The 22,254-nt window shown below is 35.5% G+C and overlaps 3 protein-coding genes and 1 non-coding gene across 10 annotated transcripts; 2 read left to right on the forward strand and 2 right to left on the reverse strand.

Moving 5' to 3' along the window:
• The first annotated feature begins 2,403 nt into the window (after positions 1-2,403).
• On the forward strand, positions 2,404-7,748 carry LOC113288649 (bidirectional sugar transporter SWEET6b-like). Of its 6 annotated transcripts, none has more exons than XM_026537748.1 (10): positions 2,405-2,592; positions 2,720-2,791; positions 2,882-2,956; positions 4,025-4,108; positions 4,971-5,040; positions 5,114-5,205; positions 5,634-5,675; positions 5,773-5,853; positions 6,175-6,271; positions 6,777-7,080. In XM_026537748.1, exons 1-9 carry the CDS (start codon positions 2,566-2,568, stop codon positions 6,244-6,246), a joined length of 615 nt encoding a protein of 204 aa, XP_026393533.1. In that variant the 5' UTR covers positions 2,405-2,565; the 3' UTR covers positions 6,247-6,271; positions 6,777-7,080. The 6 variants fall into 6 exon arrangements, with proteins under 6 accessions (XP_026393534.1, XP_026393533.1, XP_026393532.1 ...); XM_026537747.1 differs by lacking the exon at positions 4,025-4,108 and adding an exon at positions 4,463-4,546; XM_026537749.1 differs by lacking the exons at positions 4,025-4,108; positions 6,777-7,080 and adding an exon at positions 4,463-4,546 and having other exon boundaries at positions 2,404-2,592; positions 6,175-6,500.
• A 203-nt stretch (positions 7,749-7,951) lies between these two features.
• On the reverse strand, positions 7,952-8,023 carry TRNAQ-CUG. The gene has a single exon. It is a non-coding gene; the product is annotated as a tRNA-Gln (tRNA).
• Positions 8,024-13,627: 5,604 nt separating this feature from the next.
• LOC113288650 (nucleolar protein 6-like) lies at positions 13,628-20,869 on the forward strand. Of its 2 annotated transcripts, none has more exons than XM_026537752.1 (26): positions 13,628-13,945; positions 14,036-14,197; positions 14,292-14,457; positions 14,569-14,688; positions 14,797-14,930; positions 15,031-15,190; positions 15,806-15,873; positions 16,055-16,153; positions 16,264-16,379; positions 16,548-16,722; positions 16,811-16,921; positions 17,019-17,097; positions 17,190-17,333; positions 17,451-17,564; positions 17,877-17,995; positions 18,083-18,165; positions 18,283-18,407; positions 18,516-18,636; positions 18,753-18,890; positions 19,247-19,343; positions 19,467-19,592; positions 19,748-19,843; positions 19,995-20,115; positions 20,209-20,339; positions 20,428-20,514; positions 20,643-20,869. In XM_026537752.1, exons 1-26 carry the CDS (start codon positions 13,772-13,774, stop codon positions 20,781-20,783), a joined length of 3,207 nt encoding a protein of 1,068 aa, XP_026393537.1. In that variant the 5' UTR covers positions 13,628-13,771; the 3' UTR covers positions 20,784-20,869. The 2 variants fall into 2 exon arrangements, with proteins under 2 accessions (XP_026393537.1, XP_026393536.1); XM_026537751.1 differs by having other exon boundaries at positions 13,629-13,945; positions 14,794-14,930.
• Positions 20,870-21,082: 213 nt separating this feature from the next.
• LOC113291219 lies at positions 21,083-21,733 on the reverse strand. Its single transcript, XM_026540778.1, has one exon. The coding sequence runs from the start codon at positions 21,731-21,733 to the stop codon at positions 21,083-21,085; it is 651 nt and encodes a 216-aa protein (XP_026396563.1).
• Between the last annotated feature and the right edge of the window lie 521 nt (positions 21,734-22,254).

Here is a 22,254-nt window from a genome sequence, read left to right on the forward strand (position 1 = left end):
GTTATAATGTGTTTTGACGGGAGTGAGCTCGCTTGGGCAAAAAAGTGTTATTTAGAAGAAAAAAAGTGTTAAATAGAAAATTAAGAAACATTTATGGTCTGAAATTCCTATCTGACGGTTATAACATGCGTGAAAACGTTATAACGTGCCTAATAAACGTTGTGACTAACAATTTTTTCCTTTTTTAATACTCCCTCTGTCCCTAAATAGATGACCTATTTATTTTTAATTTTTTTCCCACTAATAGATGACCTATATCATTAAAAAAATGGGATATTTCTAAAACTATCATAATCGATTATTGTTATTATAAGCATAATAATTTGATAGTCAGGTTTTTATTCCTTACGTAGGTGTTTTAAAATGTTCTTCACTATGGTATTTCAAAAGTATCATTGATCAACGTAATGTTATCGAGAGCATGTTTGTGGACAAAGAATTTTTGAAATCGGTAAAGGCAAAAACTAAACTAGCTAGAGATGTGAAGAATATTATTTCAAATGAGATTTTCAGGTCGACGTGTCAAAATGCGTGCATAATGGTTGATCCTTTATTGAAAATGGTTCGTTTTTTGGACTCAGACAAACCCACCATGGGTTATTGTTCCATGCACTTGCTACATGTATGGAAACTATTCAAATGGGTTTGTGATCAAATCGAAATGCTTCTATCTTATGTGTAATAAAAAAACAATGGAAAAGTCAGTTGAGTTCTCCTCTTCATGCTGCAATGTATTTTCTCAATCCTTATTACATCTTTAACCCAACAACCAATCTCATCAATAATGAAATTTCTGAGCCCCAAATATGTCTTACTGAAGTTATATCAAAAATAGTTAGTGGCCAGCAAGAACAAGCGTAATGCATGCTAGAGGTACAAAATTACTAATATTATCTCCAAATATGTTTAATTAAGTAATTTGAATTTCTAGCACCAATTTTACTTTTCTTTGTAGGATGGAAGCATGCAAATGATGCAAGGTCAATTTGCATCACCATCATCACGTACTAATTGCGGCTCAACACGGTGATCCTGTAAGTTGGTGGTTATCTTATGGTGCTAGGTATATCCATCCATCCATCCAGAAGATTGTAGTAAATATATTAAGTCAAACAAATACATCATCTGGATAAGTGAAGAATTGAAGTATGTTTAAAGAATCCACTCCAAACTACACAATCATTTACTTTCATCGAGAATACATGATCTGGTGTATGTTCAGTACAATTTGAAGTTGGAGCAAAAAAGAATTAAAGGTAAAGTAAGGAAAAATAACATTGATATTTACGACGATCATAATCTACTGAAGGATGACAATATGCTTGAATGGATAGCAGGGGAAGACGAAACACCGATTTTATTACCTCAAGAAGAAAAAATGTTAAATATGCTGGAAGAGGAAGTCGTTAATAATCCATAGCCTGTCCCTCTACCATACAATTGGCATGATCCCGAAGTTGAAATCTCATACGAAAGGTTACCGGTGAGTGACTTTGTTTATGACTTTGGTAATCTTTCATTCAGAGATAATACACAAGGTTATGAGAATGTGAATCATACATATGATTTTCACTGCACTACCAATCGCTCTGACTAGGGTGTCCAATATATGAACGAAGGATGTAATTCTAATATTAATAACAAAATATAATGAAGTGGGTAACAGTGATGATGATAATGGAGGCTATTATGATATTTATACGAACGAAGACAGCCAGTATCCCCCGACGATGACTACAATGAGGAAAGGAACCGTTGAGAAAATGAAAAATACATGAATAGATCGAAAAAAGGGTGATGGTCGTAGTTGGCTCGCGTAACTATTTAAATGATGACACTAGTTTAATAATATTATGTTTTTTAAATTTGAAGTTTTTAATTATGTAGTTTACTTTCCCTGTATTATTTTAAAATTTTGTTTCTACGTTTTAATCCTTCAATCCAGAAAAACAAAAAAAAGCTAAACAAAAATGACAAAAAATATATTTACACGATTATAACGTGTGTGATAACGGGAAAACAGTTCTAAAAAACGCACGTTAAAATGTTATTTAGAAGGAAAAAATATTCAAATTAATTTTAAAAAAACGGCCATAACGTGTGTGAAAACTGAAAAACAGCCCTAAAAAACTGGCGTTATTTCCTATTTATCGGCATTATAAAAACACGGGGTTCGGGGACCCTCACGACCACGGTATATGGATGTGACCGTGTTTTTCAAACCTTATTTGAATCGCCTGTAAACAACTAAAAGTATGAAAATGAAGGCTAAAATTGATGAGAAACTCTTGTGTGGATCCAACAATACTATAAAGATGATTTGCGCGCCTTTAAAAATCCGGATATGCATCCCCAAAAAATAGATATATGACTCCAAAAAATAGTCCGTGCCACATACTCCCAGTGGGCTTGCCCTGACTGTTCCCACATCCTCTCTTTTCCGCACTTTGCTTCCCTGCCTATCAAGAAGAAACATAAAAGACCCTGGTCTGTGTCGACAAATCCAGTGCTCACAAAGTCACAGCAGAACGTGGAAGAAGAAAAAGCAGCAGGCGATTAACAGTAATGGCAGCAAAAACTCGTCCCTTTAAGGTAAGGGTTTTCGTTATTACTATATCTAGCTATGTTTACGTTTCACTAAAAACCCTAAAAGCCCAAATAATAATCAATGGGTAAATTGGATATCTGTGCAATGACTTACTTTACAATCTACTGATAGATAATCTTGGGGTCATCATCAAACTCTCGCAAAGACATTTTAACTGAGATGGGTTATGACTTCACAATCATGGTAATGTCTTTAATCAATCAATACACATTTGAACCAATGTTTTCGTTTTGTGCTGGGTGATTTACTGGGTGTCTTTCGTTTATAATTTAGACTGCAGACATCGATGAGAAAGAAATTCGTATGGAAAAGCCAGAAGATTTGGTTATGGCTCTAGCCGAGGCAAAGGTTTGAGCTTCTCCGCTCTGAAATTTAATTATGCTATAATGTTTTTATCCGAGAAAAGAAGAAGAAATGGTGTAGAACCATTACTCCGTATGATCTTGACTTTAGCATAGAGGTGTTTTTGTTGTGTTGACTAGATTGTTCATCTGTTTATGCATGATTGTCATGCATGTTAGAAAAGGGGAGCAAACTGCAAGAATAATGAGTTGGATATTACGTCATTTTGTTCTTATGCATGATTGTCATGCATTCATCTCCGAAGCATGTTATAATGTTTTACTGCACTCATGCAACTCTAATGTTTTTCTTTTTACTGGAAGACTTGTGACATATCTGCATCATGATGCTAAACATTTCGGTGATAGGCTAGAACCTACATGATTTTTTTCTTTCTATAAGGATCTTTGGTCCTTGCGAGGCTCAGGAAAAAAGAATCACTAATGGGTTTCTTAGAAATTAAACGACAGTGCAGATAATTCGATTCTAGGCTAAAGTTCAACACCCTTGTATAATCGGTAATTTATAAGTCACAACTTAAATTTTAAAAATTTTAAAGTCTACCTAAAAGAACTCTAATAAAAACTTACATTCGAACAGACAACCTTACTAAAAGAAAAACGATACCAATTCTGCAGGATGGAAGCTATTAAATTTTCAATATAGAAAATAAATGTAAAATGCTCCTGCACCAATCACATCTAGAAACTGATGAAATTCTAGTTTCAAAAGTTGGAATTAGTTGCGCCTCAAACTAAGAAAAAGTGCAATCATTGACAAAAATTACAAATGTTGCTTATGTAACCTTTATTAGAAGGGATAAAGCAATTAAATTCAAGTGAGGTTTATTTGCTGGTTAAATTTCTACCCCTCATTACCCTTAGCCATCGGGCACGCGTTCCACTCTTTAATTCAATACATTTTTATTCAGCCCTTTTCCTCTTTTTTGTTCTTTTTTCTTTTGAAGGTGTTCTTTGCTTATGTTTAATTCCTTGCATTGTTTCACTTCAGATGTTGTGTATAGGTAATAGGTGACCGCTAAGGTTTCTGACCTCAATATTGTACTTCCCTCAGGCCAATGGCATCATAACAAGGATTCAAACTACTGATTGTTCTGAGAAGAATGCTGAACCAGCAGTTTTAATCACCGCTGATACAGTATATCCAAATAACTTCTTTCCTTTTTTTCCCCAGTGATAATAGAGTTCTTTGTGCTGGTAAAGGTTAATCGGGTCCGATATTACCTAGTGTCATCTATGTACCAAGGATATGTTGTTTGTTAAGGCTCTCGGTTTATTCGTTTAGACAGTTTGTACGTGAAATTTTTGTAGTCTGTTTTGCTAAACAGGATCCATTGTTCTATAAGCAATTTCGACTTTGTTGTTTGTGATTGTTATGGTTTTCTTTTACTCTTCCAAATATCTTTACTAAGTTCATGTCCAATTATGGAGAACTTGAAAGAGAGGTAGATCCATATCTCTTACCTCATCTGAATGGAAATTTTCTTCTCAGGCAGATGCCATTTTATCGAGGCTCCAAACTGATGTGAACAAAGAGGAAGATGCTGAGTCAACAATTTTGATCACTGCTGACCACGTACACCTCATTTTTTGTTGCTTTTTATTATTACAGAGAACCTTCCTGTATTAGTAAATTATCTTCATGTCATGTGCACTTGATAAATTAGAAAATTATCTTCTGTATTAGTAAATTAGCAATGCACTGTGACTGGTGGCATGTTTCACCCATTAGGAGTACTCATCTGCTCTCTAGTTGGGTACTTGGCTACAAGTTCTGAAAAAGATTTCTTACTCTACAGATTAGAATCAAGATGCAGCAAGAATATGTTTTCCTTAAGTTTATTGAAGTATAATACTGGAATAGTGGGTAGGTCTGAGGAGCACAACATCCAACCGTATCCTTGGTCATAGATAAATTGCTACTAATGGACCGTGTTACTGTTAATGTCTATAAGCTTAGTTATGGTTCTTGCTTAATGCTTAATTTACTTGATTTGGAGGTCGTGGTCTATGAAGGTGTAATTAGAGAAAAGCCGTCCAGCAAAGAAGAAGCTCGCCAGTTTATCAAAGGTCTGACAACTGTGTTCTTTGTCTTTTAAATTGAATAACATGGTCGAATGGCTTACATCCTTATGACTTTCAGGATATTCTGGTGGGCGTGCAGCTACAGTGGGATCTGTACTTGTTACCAACCTTACAACGGGTACAAGAAGAGGCGAGTGGGACAGAGTGGAGGTAAAATTGTTCGCCATTCTTCTTAATCTGATTTTCTCTGTAATATACATGTCCTGTATATTTATATATGGGTACCTCTTCATTTGTCACAAATACCATAGTAAAAAAAAACAGGGTCCTCGGATAATCAGAGCTTCGTAGGATCTGCTAATAATTTTGGTGCTGACATCTTCTATGTGATTCCCTGAGATATTTATTTTTTGACGTTCTTGATACATCATCACAGTGATTGTACATATCCAGGAGCCCAGATTTCTTGTTTTCTTTGTGTTGTCAAGTTTACCTCTAACATGATATTCAACTATGTCTTGCATCTTCTCACCTGAATAAGTTTTTAGTCGACATTGTGAATGTGTCCTTTTAATATTTGATATGCTCAGTTATGAATAAATGGAGGAATAATACTTCTAGTGGTAATGTGAATGCAGATCTATTTTCGCGAGATACCTGATGAAGTCATAGAGAAGCTGGTAAGTGTGTTAAAAGAATCTAGCGGAACTCGCTCATTGGTTCTTCTTTCATAACTAAATGAGCAGGCAAGGTTGATGGTTCCTTTGTTGTGTTCAGGTGGATGAGGGAGTTGTTCTCTATGTTGCTGGCGGTCTAATAATTGAACACCCGTTGATACTGCCCTTCATTGAAAAAGTGGTAGGTTTTCAGTTCAATTCTCCTTTTCTCTCCTTTATTTTCATACTCATTTTTGTTCTAAAGTTTAATGGGGTTCTGATGATCAAAAATTCAAATGTGTTACAAGAGTTTCAATAGCCTTGCTCGGTGAATTTATAAAAACTGCACCATTGTAGCTGTGGGGTGTTATTGTACAAAAGTACAAATAGGGTTCAGAGTTCAGGGCGGAGTTGACTGTTCGACACTAACGCCCGTGTGTTGCCCACCATCACGCTTATTTGTCTAAGCAACCACATCGTTCATCTATTATCTTACAGACATACATTTGGTGGTAATGTGCAGGAAGGGACCACTGATAGCGTTATGGGACTACCCAAGGCTCTCACAGAAAAGCTCATACATGAGGTCCTTTAGGTGCCTGGCAGTCATTCTACCCTAGGTATTCGTCTGATTCCTTTGCTTGTTCATCATCAGCCGTCTTTGTGTTTTGACCCAACAATATCTTAATGGAACAGTTTATTCTATAAATAGTTATATTAGGTCATGCGATCTACATTGGCAATTTTTAGGCCATTCATTTGGGATTGTCTAACTGATGACTCATATTATATTACAATCTAATGTAATCCGTAGGGATTAAATCCATGGATTAGTTTTATTTATTTTTCGGAGAAAATACATGGATTTCAATCCCAAATTGTTAATCTAGGCTGTTAATTTTTTTTATTTATCCCCGTTATCCATACTGTCTTCATCCATGTAATATCCCAAAAATTCTCTGTCAACAACATGGACCAAGAACTGCGAGTAAAATTTTGTTATTCTGTTGAATAGAGTAAGCCTATAAATTCTGCATATCTCATTAATATGTTTTCATCAGCCTCAAGTATTAACGCTTGTAGTTTCTGAACTGTTCTTGTTTTTCCTTTTCTTTATCTCCAAAGAAATACAGAATTACAGATAGTAAAGGAAAAGGAAACAAGAGCAAATTACACAAAGATGACTACCGCAAACACTGATGCAATCCGTAATATAATTGGGGTCATCGGAAATGTGATTTCTTTCGGTCTATTCGCCTCTCCTGCACCTACATTTTATAAGATCATCAAGAAAGGAGCAGTGGAGGATTTTTCTCCAAACCCTTACCTCGCCACCATACTCAACTGTGCACTATGGGTTTTTTACGGCCTTCCTTTTGTTCATCCACACAGCATTCTTGTTGTCACCATCAATGGAGTGGGTCTCGTTGTAGAATTCGCCTACATCTTCACTTATCTCATGTACGCCAACAAAAAGCAAAGACTGTACGTGTTCAAAGTGTTGGCAATTGAAATTGTTTTCTTTGCCTTGGTAGTTGGTGTTACTCTTGGGTTCCTGCACACTATCGAGAGAAGGACAATGGTTGTCGGAATTTTCTGTCTCATCTTCAACATTGCCATGTATGCAATGCCATTGGACGTAATGCTGTTGGTTATCAGAACAAAAAGTGTTGAGTACATGCCGTTTTTCCTTCTCCTTGCAAATTTCCTCAATGGTGGAACTTGGTTGACGTTTGCATTGCTCCGTTTCGATCTTTACATCTTCATAAGTAATGGTTCTGGTTGTATTCTTGGCTTAATCCAATTGATAATATACGGAACTTACTACAAGTTGACCCCAAAGAAAAACAATGATGATGAGAAGCCTTCTGGGGATGTGCAGCTCTCGAGTGTCTGATCGCCAAGCACAGAGATGAGGGAGGAAATGAAGCTTGAAATGAACTTACCTCTCTGAAGTGTTCGAAGTTGAAAATGCGCATCTTTGGTTTCTTAATAGGATGCTTAATTCTTCAAAGAAGAATCAATTTTCTGTAAAGAAATTACATTTTATCCACAAAAAATGATATCATGCATCAATCTAAAACCTTTTTTTTTTTTTTTTTTTTTAATTACGTGATTTTTTTTCTGGGGCTTTATTGTTGGTGCGATCACCTATAGGCCATCATCCATAAGTTCTACTTCTCCCTAGCTCAGATATCAGCCAAAGTATAAAGATATGGCATGAAATGATTAGAAAAAAAAAAAAAAAAAAAAAAAAAAAAAAAAAAAAAAAAAAAAAAAAAAAAATGTGAAAGAAATAAAGGTCCCGCTGAGAATTGAACTCGGGTTACTAGATTCAGAGTCTAATGTCCTAACCGCTAGACCACGGGACCAGCTGTGGTATTCAACAAATTTTGTTCTTTTTTACAAGTGTTTCGGACCTTTGGGCCTCTCGTGATCCGAGTATTTCGTTTTCCAGATTCCATGACATATAAACACCGATAGATCATGGAAGTTCAAATTTAATGATAAAAGGTAAAATAGATCAAAAAATACAATTATAAATTGTGTTCAATCTGGCCCATAAAATTGAAGGTCAAAAAGAGACCATTAGATTTAGAAATATAACCTACTATAAGATTGAGCGCGATTGAAGGTGCCACTTTTTTTTGCATTCCAAGATCTCTTTCATGAAATCTTGAAATATTCTTTGGAAAATTTGCGGACGACCCTAATTTGGAAGCCATTAGACTTGACATTCCACATTTTTTCCGAGTTTGGAATAACTTAGATTCTACCATAAGACTTGCCCTTAGACGTAACATTCCACACTTTTTCTAAGCTTGGAATAGGTTGGATCCCACTATAAGACTTGTCATAATGTCGAAGTGTTTTGGGCCTATGGGGCTCTTAATTAGCCATCAGGAATTGTGACGTCAAAAATTTGCTTCTTAACCTGATAATATTTTCCCTTGAAATTTTCCATACTATGAAAACTTCAGAAAATAAAAATTGCAATATAGCTCTAAAATTAATTTATCTAAAATTTGAGTGGAAGTTTATGGGAAAACCCTCTTATTTCCTATGAATTCACTAGAGATTGATGTCAGTTGATAATGCAATGTATCACCACAACTCTTTCTTTTTTTTTGTTACTAAATGGTTATCCTTGAGAAAAATTTAACATATGTAGGGGGTTTCTCCGAGGTGACCCCCTTTCACCTCATGTCTTTACATTCTGCATCGAATTTTTTTTAGACTTCCTTTTAAAACTGTAATTGAAAATAAAATCTCTGGAATCAAAGTAGCTAAAAATGTACCATTTGTTTCATATCTTTAAACTTTGCAGATGATCGCCTCTTCTTCTCAATAGAAAGCATATCATAAGCAAAGAACATTGCGAACATTCTTACTACATTTGATGAAATGACAGGTCAAGTCATATATTTTCAAAATTCTTGAATTTACTTCATCCTTAAGATGCATGATAAACACTGTAAAATTATTTCTAGAACTCTAAAGCAAGGAAAATTTTCAGAAACGATAAATCTTTAGGAACCCTTCTCTTCTCTGATATAAATAGAATCAATATTCTTGTACCTTTTCTCAATAGAATTATGTTTCACTTCATGGTTGAAAACCAAAAATATTAATTTCACATGGTAAATTTGTCCTGATAAAATTCGTGCTAAATTATTTTCATAACCACCAATGCAATGTTTAACCTTTCCTAACAAGTTTTGGAAAAAATATACAAACTCTAAAAAGATTTTTGGAGGCAAGAAAATGATGAAAAAAATGCGTTTACACACAATCCTAGAAGAGCATTTGTATGGACAAAAATCAAGGTGGTCTAGGAATCAAAACCTCACATAAACAAGCATTTTCCTTCTTACTAAAATTCCATGGAGAAAGGTTCATAACCAAGATTAATTCTGGGTTATTGTTCTGAAGTATAAATATTTTACAAAGTCAATTAATGATTTTGGTCTAGTATCAAAAAAGGACCGAATATCAATTTTTGTAACTTTACTTCTAAGATGAACAACATTTCTGATATAATTATATGGATTGATTTATGTCTACTAAATAAAACTAAATATTTAACCACCAACCAATGTTGTACGACTCGTGGATCGGCTGGGGGCGATACCCTATCCTGGATGATCCCACCGAGTAACTTGGCCGAGTCACAAAATGCACATAATCCAATTAGAATAAGACACTTACAACAACAACCAATTGACTCCACATTTGAGAGTTCAAAATTCTTGATGTATTTTGACCCACAACTCCGTAAAGCATATTAAAAGAATACAAGAAAGAATTGGATCTACTTTTTATCGTTTTATTCTTCTAGAGACCCACCTCATATTATCTTACTTACCCCTTTCTTCTTCCTCTTTTATTCAAATGTCTTCTCCGGTAGTTACAAAAACTTCACATAAAACTTATGCTAGGGTTTTATTTTTAATCTACAAACTATTATCTCCTTTCTCTTAAATCTCGTGCTCGCGAATGAACTTTCTATCAGTTCTTGTAAAACAAACAAGACATTTCTGATCGAGAAAAGGCTGAGAAATATTGGTGATTGGATTTATTTGATGGAGTCTAAGCTCTCCCTGATCCATCTCACTTCTCTTCACTAATTTTCTGATTAATTTTTTTGTCTTTTTTTTTTAGTTTGACTTAACATACCGGGTTACTCGTGACTCGGTGAACTCGAGACTCACGCCGATCCATCATTGAATCGACGTGCAAATGATATAAACTCGGCTCCATCATTGAATCGACGAGTAAATGATATAAACTCGGCTCGACCAAGTATTTGATGATCGTGTCGGCCAGAGGCCGATCCCCGAGTTATTCTCGAGTAACTTGGCCAATATGTATTAAATTTCCATTAACCATTATATATGATACATGTATTACTGTTAATTCCCTCTTGGATGTTTATGGAAACTGGAAAACGAACGTAATTCAAAAATACATTAAGAGATCTATGGAAAATTCAATCAGATCAATAACTCCATATATGACTGAATTTGATAAAATTTTATGGAAATGAACTCCCTTTGGAGAATTTACAACTAAGTCAATATATATGTTCTTAACTAACTATTTTGATGACAAGAAAATGATCAAATTCGGGAAACAAGTTTGGAATTTAAACTACATGCTTAAGATTAATATATTTTGTTGGAAAATTATCTCAAAAGATCCGCGTCTAAGAGAAAAAAAATCCATGTGTAACGAGGAATGTATCTCACTTTTATAACCTTTTGCAACCGTGATAACCTTGAAGATGAAATATACCTTTTATTAAATTGTCGTTGTACCAAGTCCATCTGTTTTGCTTTTTTTTTTTGATAATTTGATGTTAATAATGATATTGGTTTTTGGCTTAAATGTTGGATGAATGAAAATGCCTTAAAGCATGTGGCAGAAAAATTTCTGAGTTAACGTACGGAAAAAGACCCAATCTGGGTTGTCTCTATGTCTTCGGAAGTAAGTATATATTACATCCTTAAGGATAAAGAGCATAAGAAAAATTTTGATTTAAAAGGTGATGAAGTGATTTGTTTTAGGTTATGCACCTGATAGCCGAGGTTTTAGATATTTTAACCTCCAAAACAAAGTCATTACGGAATCAACACATGTTATTATTGATCACTTGAGTGATTTCCGTCAAAATAATGCAATTTTTGCTGAGTTGCCTCATACTGAATTAGTAGAAAAAATAAAAAATACGTCACCATCAGTAAAAGTTGTTCCCAACTATTACTGAGATGTGAATCATGACGGGGAGTAAACCCCTAATGAGGGTATTCGTATTGAACCAACTCCTTATAAACCTCCTTGCAAGTAGGTTCAACGAATTTGTTCAAACGATGACATAATTTGAGAGTCGTAGAATGAAAGTGTGATGACAAGCATCTGAGCATTGTTTGGAAAATTATGCTTGGTACTTATCAAACTTTGAACCAAAAAATATTGATAAAGCTCTAGACAATCCAGATTGGGTTGATGCTATGCATGAAGATTCGAATCAATTCAAGATACAATATGTTTGGCAACTTGTCTCTTGTCCTACTAATGTAAATATTATATAAAATTTAAGAACAAGTTGGATGAATGTGCACTGCTGGCAGAAATAAAGGTAGACTTGTCGCTCAAGGTACTCTCAAATTGAAGGAATTGAATTTGATAAGACATTTTCTTCTGTAGCTTGCCTTGAGTCCATTAGACTGCTTCTAGTTTATGCTTGTTTTCTTAAGATTAAGTTATTTCAAATAGACATAAAATCCACTTTCTTAAACGGAATCCTTAAGGAAGTAGTTTATGTCGCTCAAACCGAAGGACTCAAATGTCCATAAAATCCAGGCCATGTCTTTAAACTTCATAAAGCATTCTATGGATTGAAGCAAGCATCAAGAGATTGGTATGAAAATCTAACAATGTCTCGAGTGGTAGAGTAGATAAAACATTGTTTACAAAATGAGACGGGAAGTTTTAGAGCACTTCTTGGCTGAATCCACAAGTTTTGCTATCTCAAACTTGTTGACAATGTTGGATGAACAAAATTATATCTTAATTTCTAGTCTACCGAGTCGATTCAAGTCTCGTACTAGGCATAAAAGTTGGTAGTTGAGTATCAGATATCATGCTCGAAGACTGAAGATCGACGAAAACATTTGGAGAACTTCATCAACAAGTATGTGAAGACTGAACCATTATATTTACTCAAAAGCTTTACCATTCTATCTACTCACAAGCTTTACCATTCTATCTATTTGAGACTATGTCGTATGAATTCATTGGATTTATTGCAAAGAGGAAATTTCGAGTCAAACTTGTCTTGTTAAACATCTCAAAATATGATTCAAACATTAGATGTTCAAAGGTCCTTAACAATATTGTTCAAGAATTAATTTTGTGGAGCATTTGAAAATTGCCCAAGCAATGATTTTATCATTTTGGAATGTTTCAAATATCAAAGAGAGAAATTCAAAACTTCTATTATTTTGGTTCAGGACAGGTTGGTGTACCATCTTGCAAACCGATATATGAGTTTCTGGAATACATGATGCTAAAGAGGAGAAGAAGAGACGAAGAACAAGAGTAATAGACATGTCTTTTTTTATTTTAGATTTACTTTTTGATTTTTATGTTAATTAAATTTAGGATAGGTAATTAGGTCAAACGTCAAAGTATTGTCATATTTTTACAAGCGTTAGGTCCTCTTCATCCATATTAGGACATTTAAATCCATATGATCCCTTAAAAAAAATTTAGGCCCCTATAATAGGTTTCAAAGCACCCCAAAAACAACAAGGTTGCTGATAGAGATACCAGATTGTTTGGGGGTGTATCAAAATACACAGAAAGCAAAAAATTCATCTCTTTTGGGTTGGCACACCCACTAGGTAGCACAGACACGCCTAAAATGGTCAGGTTTCCGCGTCACACGGCGTCCGACACTTTGACTCGCGCGTCTCCAGGACAGACACATTGGTGACATTATATGCATATGTCACACTATTTTAATATAAATATCTACTAATAAAGCTTGAATTTTTGTCTATGTACTGTTTTACTAGTATATATGTTTATTCTTATATAAATTTGTTATTTATCAAGAATTTACCAACATTGTTGAGGAGATATAATATATACTCCCTCCGTTTCTGGAAAAGTATTACTTTCACTTTTTCATTTTAGCCTAAAAATAGGTCAAATTGGAAAAATGAAAGTAACATTTTTCTAGAAACGGAGATAGTACATTTTAGTGTGAAATATTACTAATTTCATAATGTGTCCGAGTCCTAATATTTTTTTTATTTTTTTTTGAGAATTCATTGGTGTTCACGTCGGTGCAACCAAACCCCCGAGTAATTTCGCACTCCTATTGGCAGTCTTGAAAAACAGGCATGGAGCCCTTGCTGATAAGCACGACATCATTTTCTGACGCAACCATCTCCGTGCCGCTCTAAAATCTCGAAATCTCACTTACACCCAAGTTCCCAACTCTTCTTCTCATATCCCGCCACTCTCTTTCTTTTTCTGCCCTAAAACCCTCCATAAACCTTTCTCCCTCTCTCTGTCTTCCCCAGTTTCGGCCGCACACTACACTTTTAACCATGGAAGTTGTTGTTAGTAGTACTGGTGCTGTTATCGATCCCATGGATTTCAAAGTAAGTGAAGTATTGAAAGAGGTTCAGCTCGATTACGAGTCCCCTATTATAACCAAATTCATAGATGAAACTATTTCATCCATCAAAAAAGTTATCAACAAAATACCTCAAGATTTAAAGGTATATTTCTCGTTATTAAACCCTAGTTTTCATTCTCAGTATTTTTTATTTATTTATTGTTACTTAATTACATCTTTTTTTGGTACATAGGTTGGTTCAGATTTAGCATCAGGATTTATCAGAGATGTTAATGCTGATAAATTCGAGTTTAGTTTCAAGAAACCGGCATCGATTGAAATTGGTGGGAGTTATTCAATACAAGCTTTAACTAAGCCGTCTACTAGTATTGATCTTTTTATTAGTTTACCTAAGGTAAGTTGAAATTTTGATTTTCGGGGTTTCTGTTTGATAATTTGATTAGGGTTTAGTAATTGAGAAGCTTTTTTGTTTTGTTTGTTTGTTGTAGGAATGTTTTCATGAGAAGGATTACTTGAATCATAGATATCATGCAAAGAGATGCCTTTATTTATGTATAATCAAGAAATATTTAAATGCTTCTTCAAAGATTAAAAAGATAGAATGGTCGACCTTTCAAAATGAAGCCCGGAAACCTGTTTTGGTTGTGTATCCAGGTTTGTGCTGTTTGTACCTCAGGCTCAGTTTAAGTTGAAAATTTGATTTCTAGTGTTTTGCACTCTGTTTAATTGTTTGAGAAAATGACAATATCTGTTTGATTATTTTAGTTCAGGAACTCGACGAAATTATTCCAGGTTTTTTTATTAGGTTGATTCCGACAGCTACATCTTTGTTCAGTGTTCCGAAACTAAACTTGGCACGAAGTAATGTACGTGCGCTTAATAAAGGTAATTCGAGTTTTATTAATTTGCAGCTGTGACTTAGTTTCTTATTGCATTTAAAGCAATATCGAACATTTCTAAAGTAAACTATTGATCTCGTTACTTGGTCAGAAGGAATGGCTCTGCAAGCTACACCAAGGTACTGTAGTAGCATTCTTGAAGATATGTTTTTGGAGGAGAACGCGGAATTTGTCCGAAAAACTTTTTTGGGATGGAAGGAATTGAGAGAGGCACTAATTTTGATAAAAGTATGTTTGGAAATTGTATCTTCTGTCTAAGCTCAATTCGTTCGGTTTGTTATTCTCTCAAAGGAAAATGTATGTAAGTTTTTTGTTTCTTATGGTTCAGGTGTGGGCTAGGCAGAGAACTTCTATTTATTCTCATGATTGCCTAAATGGATTCTTAATCTCTGTCATACTTTCATACCTTGCCACGGCATCAGGAGGAAATCGTGTCAAGAAGTCAATGAAGACAGTGCAGATTTTTCGTGTCACATTGGATTTTATTGGTATGTTTATTCTCTTCATTTTGTTTGGCGCTTAGCAATTGTGTGGTAGGTTCATGATTCGTTACATGTGTATTGTCCACTTTTTTTTTATTTGTTGGATCTCCTCTGTCAGTTCCTGTTATGAAATATAAATGTTAAGGTGGAAGGAGTTGGCATACAATGCTTAAAAACATCGGAACTTTTCTGTCTTTGTTAGCTTAAAATTTGGAGCCGTTTTCATCACACGCCTTCGTATTTGTGACATTTCTATGTTGGCCCATTTAAATAGGACCTAAAGAGAGTTTCCAGAGGATGATCATAGATAAAGATTCCCTGATTATCATCATTTGATACCTAAACGTAAACTAATGATATAATGCAGTGACACTTACTCTATTGAGTTGTAATGGTTCAGGTTTTACATATACCTTGTGTATCTACCAGCAAATGCAAGCTGGTATTCATCTTTGCTTTATAAGACCTCCTTTAGAAATTAAAAAAGATGAAAAATGATACAAGATGAATTCTCTTTGTTGGTTTGTTATACTAGTCTAGTTGATAACTAACTTTTAGCTTTCATCGTATTAACTTTGTTAAATCTAGTCACTGAAATTTGTTCACCTTGATTGTCCACAGCCAATTCAAAGTTATGGGACAAGGGTCTTTTGCTGCAGCCCCATAATCAAAGTAACCTGTCAAAGGAGGTTTGTAAATCATATTGTCTTTTTTAGATGGTTGACCTTAACTCATTGTGTAACATTGCGCAACATGTATTCGTAAAAACTGTGGGACTCTTCTGCTGCATCTCAGGCAGTAATTACATCTTCTACACTTAGGTTGAGGTTATTGGTTTATTATTATTTATGGATACCTGTGGATTTGTAGGAGAGAAAGCAATATCAGCAATTGTTTCCCGTAGTTCTATGTGATTCATCATCTCAACTTAACCTGGCATTCCGGATCACAAAGCATGGCTTCTCAGAGGTACCCTATGTTCACATTTTTATGTCTGATTCTCATTACTAGGAGGGTTTTGTCTCTGTCCCTATGACACCTATCTAACACAATCTCCATTTGTCTTCATGAAACTCAAGCTCCGAGATGAGGCTGCACAGACACTTAGTTGTATAGACAAATATAGAGATGGTGGATTTGAAGAGGTTTTCATGACTAAGGTTGACTTCGCTGCCAAATATGATTACTGCATAAGGTAATTTTATGACTAGTGTTTGGCCTTTAATTCATAGGATGTGAAGATGTAACTATTTTTTTGATTGCTACCCCTGGTTGAAGGTTTAAATCAGTTTTCGGTTTCACTTCTAGTTTCTTTGTGGAGATGTGTCTTATCCCTAGTTCACTGTGCTATTTCTTTTTTTAGAATAAAAGCGGACGAGAGTAAGGAGGTGTATGCCTCTGGATTTTGTTTAGATGAAGAGTGCTGGAGAACATACGAGGAGAAGGTGCACTCTCTTCTGGAACAAGCACTTGGTGACAGAGCAAAATCTATTCGCGTTACTTGGAGAAGCTGTCCCTCACAGTGGAAAATTGAAGAGGTATCTGATCCAGCTCTAGCTTGTGTTGTTTTCATGCTGTGTGATATTATAATTTTCCAAATGATGAGCTTTTATATCTGGTTTCTAGGGCTTCTCTGAGTTTAGTACTAGTCCTTTGGTTGTGGGAATTTTAACTAGCGCTCCTGAGAAGAGCTTTAGAGGGGTTGATGTTGGCCCAAATGCTGAGAACAAAGAAGAGGTGCCAGATTCTTATTCTCTACATTGTTGTTTTAATTTTGTTCTTTTGTTTTGTTGGTTTAGATTTCATCTCTAAGATTTTTATTTTGCGTTGATAGGCTCTCAAGTATAGAAAGTTTTGGGGAGAGAAGGCCGAGCTTCGTAGATTCAAAGATGGCATTATTGCAGAAAGCACAGGTAGTCTGCTTTAACTTATGATAGCTGTCAATGGTTTAGTGTTCCTGTGTTGAGATGACTGATGTGCTACAAACTTATGTTGCACGGAACAGTATGGGAATGTCAGCATTGGGAAAGGCACCTCATTATCAAAAGAATTTGTGATTACATTCTTTCTCGACATCTTGCCTTACCCGAAGAAAAGATAACATGCGTCGCTGAACAACTTGACTTTTGCCTTCTTCATGGTGGTAAAGGTAATGCCATAACCCAACAACCCGCTAACACGTGTTTTCATTTTTCGTTTATTTTGCTTTTTTTTTTTTTTCCTGTTAAAGCTTATACTCAGTTAAGTATATTGGTACCAATTTCAGATTCAGTCTCATTTCATGGAAGCCTTCTTGCGGCTTTTGAGGTTTTATCAAAGCGTTTGCGCAGTATAAAGGATATTCCTTTGAGTGTATCCAGTGTGCAGCCTTTAGACCCAGGTTAACTTTTCTATCCCACAACATTTTTACTAAAGTTAATATGGCCTATCCCACAATATTTTTACCAAAGTTAATATGGAAATGAGTAGGAATATTGATGGTATCTTCTTTATCAGTTTCTTATAATTAATCATAGTGAATATAGTCAGAAGAAGTGCAAGTTCCCCGGTATTTACTGTAGAATCCTTACTTTGCATATACCGTGTTTTCTGAAGTTTCGCCTGTTTAAAATACTAGATAGCAATAACTGATATCTATTGCACTTAATACTTATTTATCTACCTTATATTGCCTGTTTACATTCTACCTCAGCCTTTCGTTCCACATCTGTTTTTCTTCCTGCACCTCATCCTCTTGCTAACGAAAAGGTCAAAGGCCGAACTTCCCAGCTCCCCTCCACTTGTATACAACCAGTGGAAGTTATGATCCAGGCAAGTTGATGCTAGATCTTAATTTGGTTTCCGTCATTGTTACTTAATTCTTATCACGCCTGAAGGTTTCTATTTATTATTGTTTAGTTGGAGGGTTCAGGGAACTGGCCAATGGATGATGTTGCCATTGAGAAGACTAAACATGCATTTCTTCTACAGATTGGAGACAGGTGTGTTATTGAAAGGTTTTCCTTGTTTGGGGAATGTTTAAATCCATCATTATCTTTTTTTTTTTTTTTTTTTTTTTTTTTTTACCTATTTCTGAAATTCATGATACCATGAGTCAGTCTCCAAAAAAGTTGGGGTTCTCGTTGTATTGCTTCTGAGGATGAGGTGGATGTCCTGATGTCTGGATACGCATTTCGTCTAAGAATCCTGCACGAAAGAGGCCTGAGCTTGGTGAGAAAGAAAGGTGAGGCTTCTTGTTATGTATTACTTACTTTTCTTGATATTCTGTACATATTTATATCTGGAGCTATACTCTTTCTTATGTTGTATTCATGTGATTTCACTGTTCTAGTGGGCAATGAACGGATGAAGCGGATCACTTCTGGAGATAAGGAACTCTTTATCCGTGGGCAGCATTCTAGCATGATCAATGGTTTGCTTGGTCGTTACCCTGTATACGGGCCTGTTGTCCGGTGAGTTTGCAAACCTTTAATGTATCTTCACAAAACTTATACATTGTAAGAAACAGTCTGCAATTATTGTTGGACTTGTTCCATGAGCCTTACATGTCACTGTATTTTCTTTGAAGCCTTGCAAAAAGGTGGATTTCTGCTCATCTCTTTTCCTCATTTGTGGAAGAGGAGGCAGTAGAATTGTTGGTTGCATACCTCTTTTTGCGACATCTACCATTCTATGCTCCTTCCTCCCGGATAACTGGATTTTTGAGGTAAATGTCCCAAAGTGCTACTTATTTACTTCCATCTGTATACATGTGAATTTATACAGTCTTCTGGATTCTGTATTTTATTTTAAGTTATGAGCAAAAAGGAATGAGTTGCTGTGATAGTAACTTGTGGTACAGTTAGAATGAGCAAGAACCATGGGGAGTTAGATCAAGCCACAGTAAAAACTGAATTCCTTGTTTGGTGTTCTACTTGTGAAGTGCTTTCAATTGCGTTCATTTGTTTTAGTATCAGTCCAGTTGTATTTCCTTATGTATTTGTAATTAGTGACCAGATCTCATTGCTGCTTTGTGCTGTTATTGGTGATGTGCTCTCTGATGGTCGATATGTTGATTGACAGGTTCTTACGGTTGCTGTCAAACTATGATTGGACCTTTTCTCCTTTAATCGTAGACATAAATGGTGATATGACTTCAAAAGATGAAAAAGAGATATATGTAAGAACCCTAACTCCGAAACTCTGATTTTGGAAAATAACATTCTTCAGGGTTTCCAGAAGTTTCAAACTACACTGTTTCTTTCACTTTAGTGGCTATTAATTGTATGCTTCAATGGGATAGGAGAACTTTATGACTAGCAGAAAAGCTTACGAAGAAAGTCCGCAGAATTTGGATAGATCAATGTTTTTGGCCACGTCATATGACAAGTCATCCGAAGCTTGGACGAAATATTCACCAAACTCATCTGTAAGTAAACACCAACACTTTTAAAGCTTTGCTCATGATTAAGGAACCCATCTTTCCGTGTATTAGCCATTTCTAGTCTACTCTTAAATACTCTCATTTCGTGGAGTGACCGTTAATTATTTTTTTTTGTGGGATTTTCTTGTTCCAAAAAAAAGGAGCTTAAAAGGATGGTTGCTTATGCAAAAACGGGTGCGGAGTTATTGACAGACCTTATTGTTCACGATCAAACTGATGCTCAAAAAACATGGAAGGTTAGTGTTACACATGGATTCAGGATGATGGCTTCGTCTCAACTTGAGCCGGATCTTGGCCTATCCTGTGCTTTCCTATACTTTGTAATTTTAATTTCCTTGTTATTGATCAGAAAATATTTTCTTCGTGATATGCAATTTGGAATTGCAGAGTTTGTTCCGGACGCCTTTGAACTTGTACGATGCTGTAATTCTCTTGCATAGGCATAAACTAGCTTTTCCTCAACGCTTGCTTTCCCGCCCTGAAACGGTCCCCGGTGAAATGATAAAAGGTTCTTATATAACTCTTCTGCTAGCACGACAGATAATACTGGCATTTCATGCTTTATGTCATAAGGTCTCAAATGAGGCACGTTGTTTTGCAGCAAAGCATGTGGCTGAAGGAAAAGCTAGCAAGTACTTTGATCCTTTTATGTTGCGTGGCGACTTGGAAGAAATGAAAAAGAATCTAATGGTGAACTTTGATCCAGTCCGTTGCCTTGTCAACGATCTAAAGGTAATAGTAAAACTTTTACCTTCGCGCAAAACCAATTGCGATAAGAAATGTAAAACAAATTTACTGACCTTTCCAACTAACCATGCAGGAAGAATTCTCCGAAACGTTTAAGTTGTGGTATGATTCAGTAGGGGGCGACGCTATTGGTTTGACATGGGATAAGCTTGATTCCAAGGTAATAAAAAGGGACCTGAAACTCGCTTTATTTTATCTAACCGAAACCGAGTAGTAATATGAGTAAGCTTGTAAAGTGTGTTTTTTTCTTCTTCTTTCCAATACTAACATGTAATATAAATATTGCAGAAGAGAGCAAGAGAAGAAATGGATGAAGACGAGAACGACAAAAGACAGGATCCAATAGATGTGCTGAGAAATGTGGGTGAAGTTGGTAGAGGATTTGTAAGGAGTGTTTATTTATTCAAATCTCCTAGACTCCAGAACTGAAACTACACACATTTATACATGTTGTGATATTGTATTTTTTACAATTTATTTAATCAAATGATTTTTGTTGTTTTGGTTTTATGCTCATTTGGATCGTCTCCTCTGACATGGCCGGCATTGTTGTCGTTTAATCTAACTTGAAAGTTGTTGCACACAGTGTCATTTTCGGATACTGGAAACCGACAAGTCCGAAGTTAAATTACTTTTACTGCGAAAGAATTTATAACTTCCATTTCTATCCTTTTACTAATTTTCTCCACATTCGTTTTTTTACATTTACAAAACAGTAGAATCTGGCTTCAATGATCTAAATATTTCCTGGTTAACTCTAATTCATTTGCATCGTCATCGTCTTCATTACATGTAAACCTTTTCTTGAAAACTAGAAGCACAGTAGAATTAAGTCTCCGAACATGGACTATATCCGAGAATTTCAAATACGAAGCCAATGGATCCACTGCTTTCACCAAGGCAGTTGTAGCTGGAGTTGGACCTGGTAACCTTGTTAAAAGAACACCAACACTACCTTGTTTCAAAACCCTTTCCATTTCTAGCACTATTCTTGCTGGAACTCTTGCGCCACTGATAAAAGCTGCCGAGAACACGAAATCGAATAGATTCTCATTAAACGGTAATGCATAAATGTTTCCTCTTCGAACGTACGACGAACATGGTTTACGATCCACTCCAATTGCATCAACAAATCCTAGCTTTCTCATCACTTTAACTGTCCTCAACGAACCTCTTCCAATTGACAAGGCTTTGTCACCTTGAACTAACCAATTTCCCGCCAGCAAATCACGAAATACCGAGTTTAGATCTGACACACTCATCGGCTGATTCCTGTTTAGAACTTTGGCCGACTTCATTCTTATCATCGGTAACGGCAGTCGACGATCACAACCCTCAATTGGGTTTAAAACAAGATTCAAACAGGGGATGAACCCCATTAAAGTGGCTAAGAAGAAAATTCTTATGAATGAAGTTTTCCAGGAGAAATTCTGGTAGATAAACTGAACCTTGAAAAGACCCGGCTCCATAACTTGAAAAAGGTGAGAAAATTTTCCGATCTTAAACAAAAAGAAATATATTAGCGAGTAGAAAACCTTGAAGATGTGTGATTTCCTCCCACCATGAAGAGACCTTGGAATTGTATCCACACACGCAGTCTCTGGTACATTACATGTCTAAGTGAAGACATTTTGATCAGAATCTTGTGTTTGGAGTACACTCATTATAGGTAAAAGTTTTTTGTAGTAGAATTTTTCTAGTTTCAGTTTGGCACCAGAGAAAGGAATCTCCAGGGGATTAAATAAAAAAACACAAAAACGCTGGATGGATTAGTTTTTACTCTACACCTACTTTTATGAACTGACACGCATAATAGTTCAGAATCTCTTATTACTGTGAGTCTGTGACCTTTATTCCACTTATCAATTTCATCTTGGTATCAGCACACTCATTTGTTTTG

The sequence above is a fragment of the Papaver somniferum genome, chromosome 6 (genome assembly GCF_003573695.1).
Source record: "Papaver somniferum cultivar HN1 chromosome 6, ASM357369v1, whole genome shotgun sequence".
NCBI classification, from domain to species: Eukaryota; Viridiplantae; Streptophyta; class Magnoliopsida; order Ranunculales; family Papaveraceae; genus Papaver; species Papaver somniferum.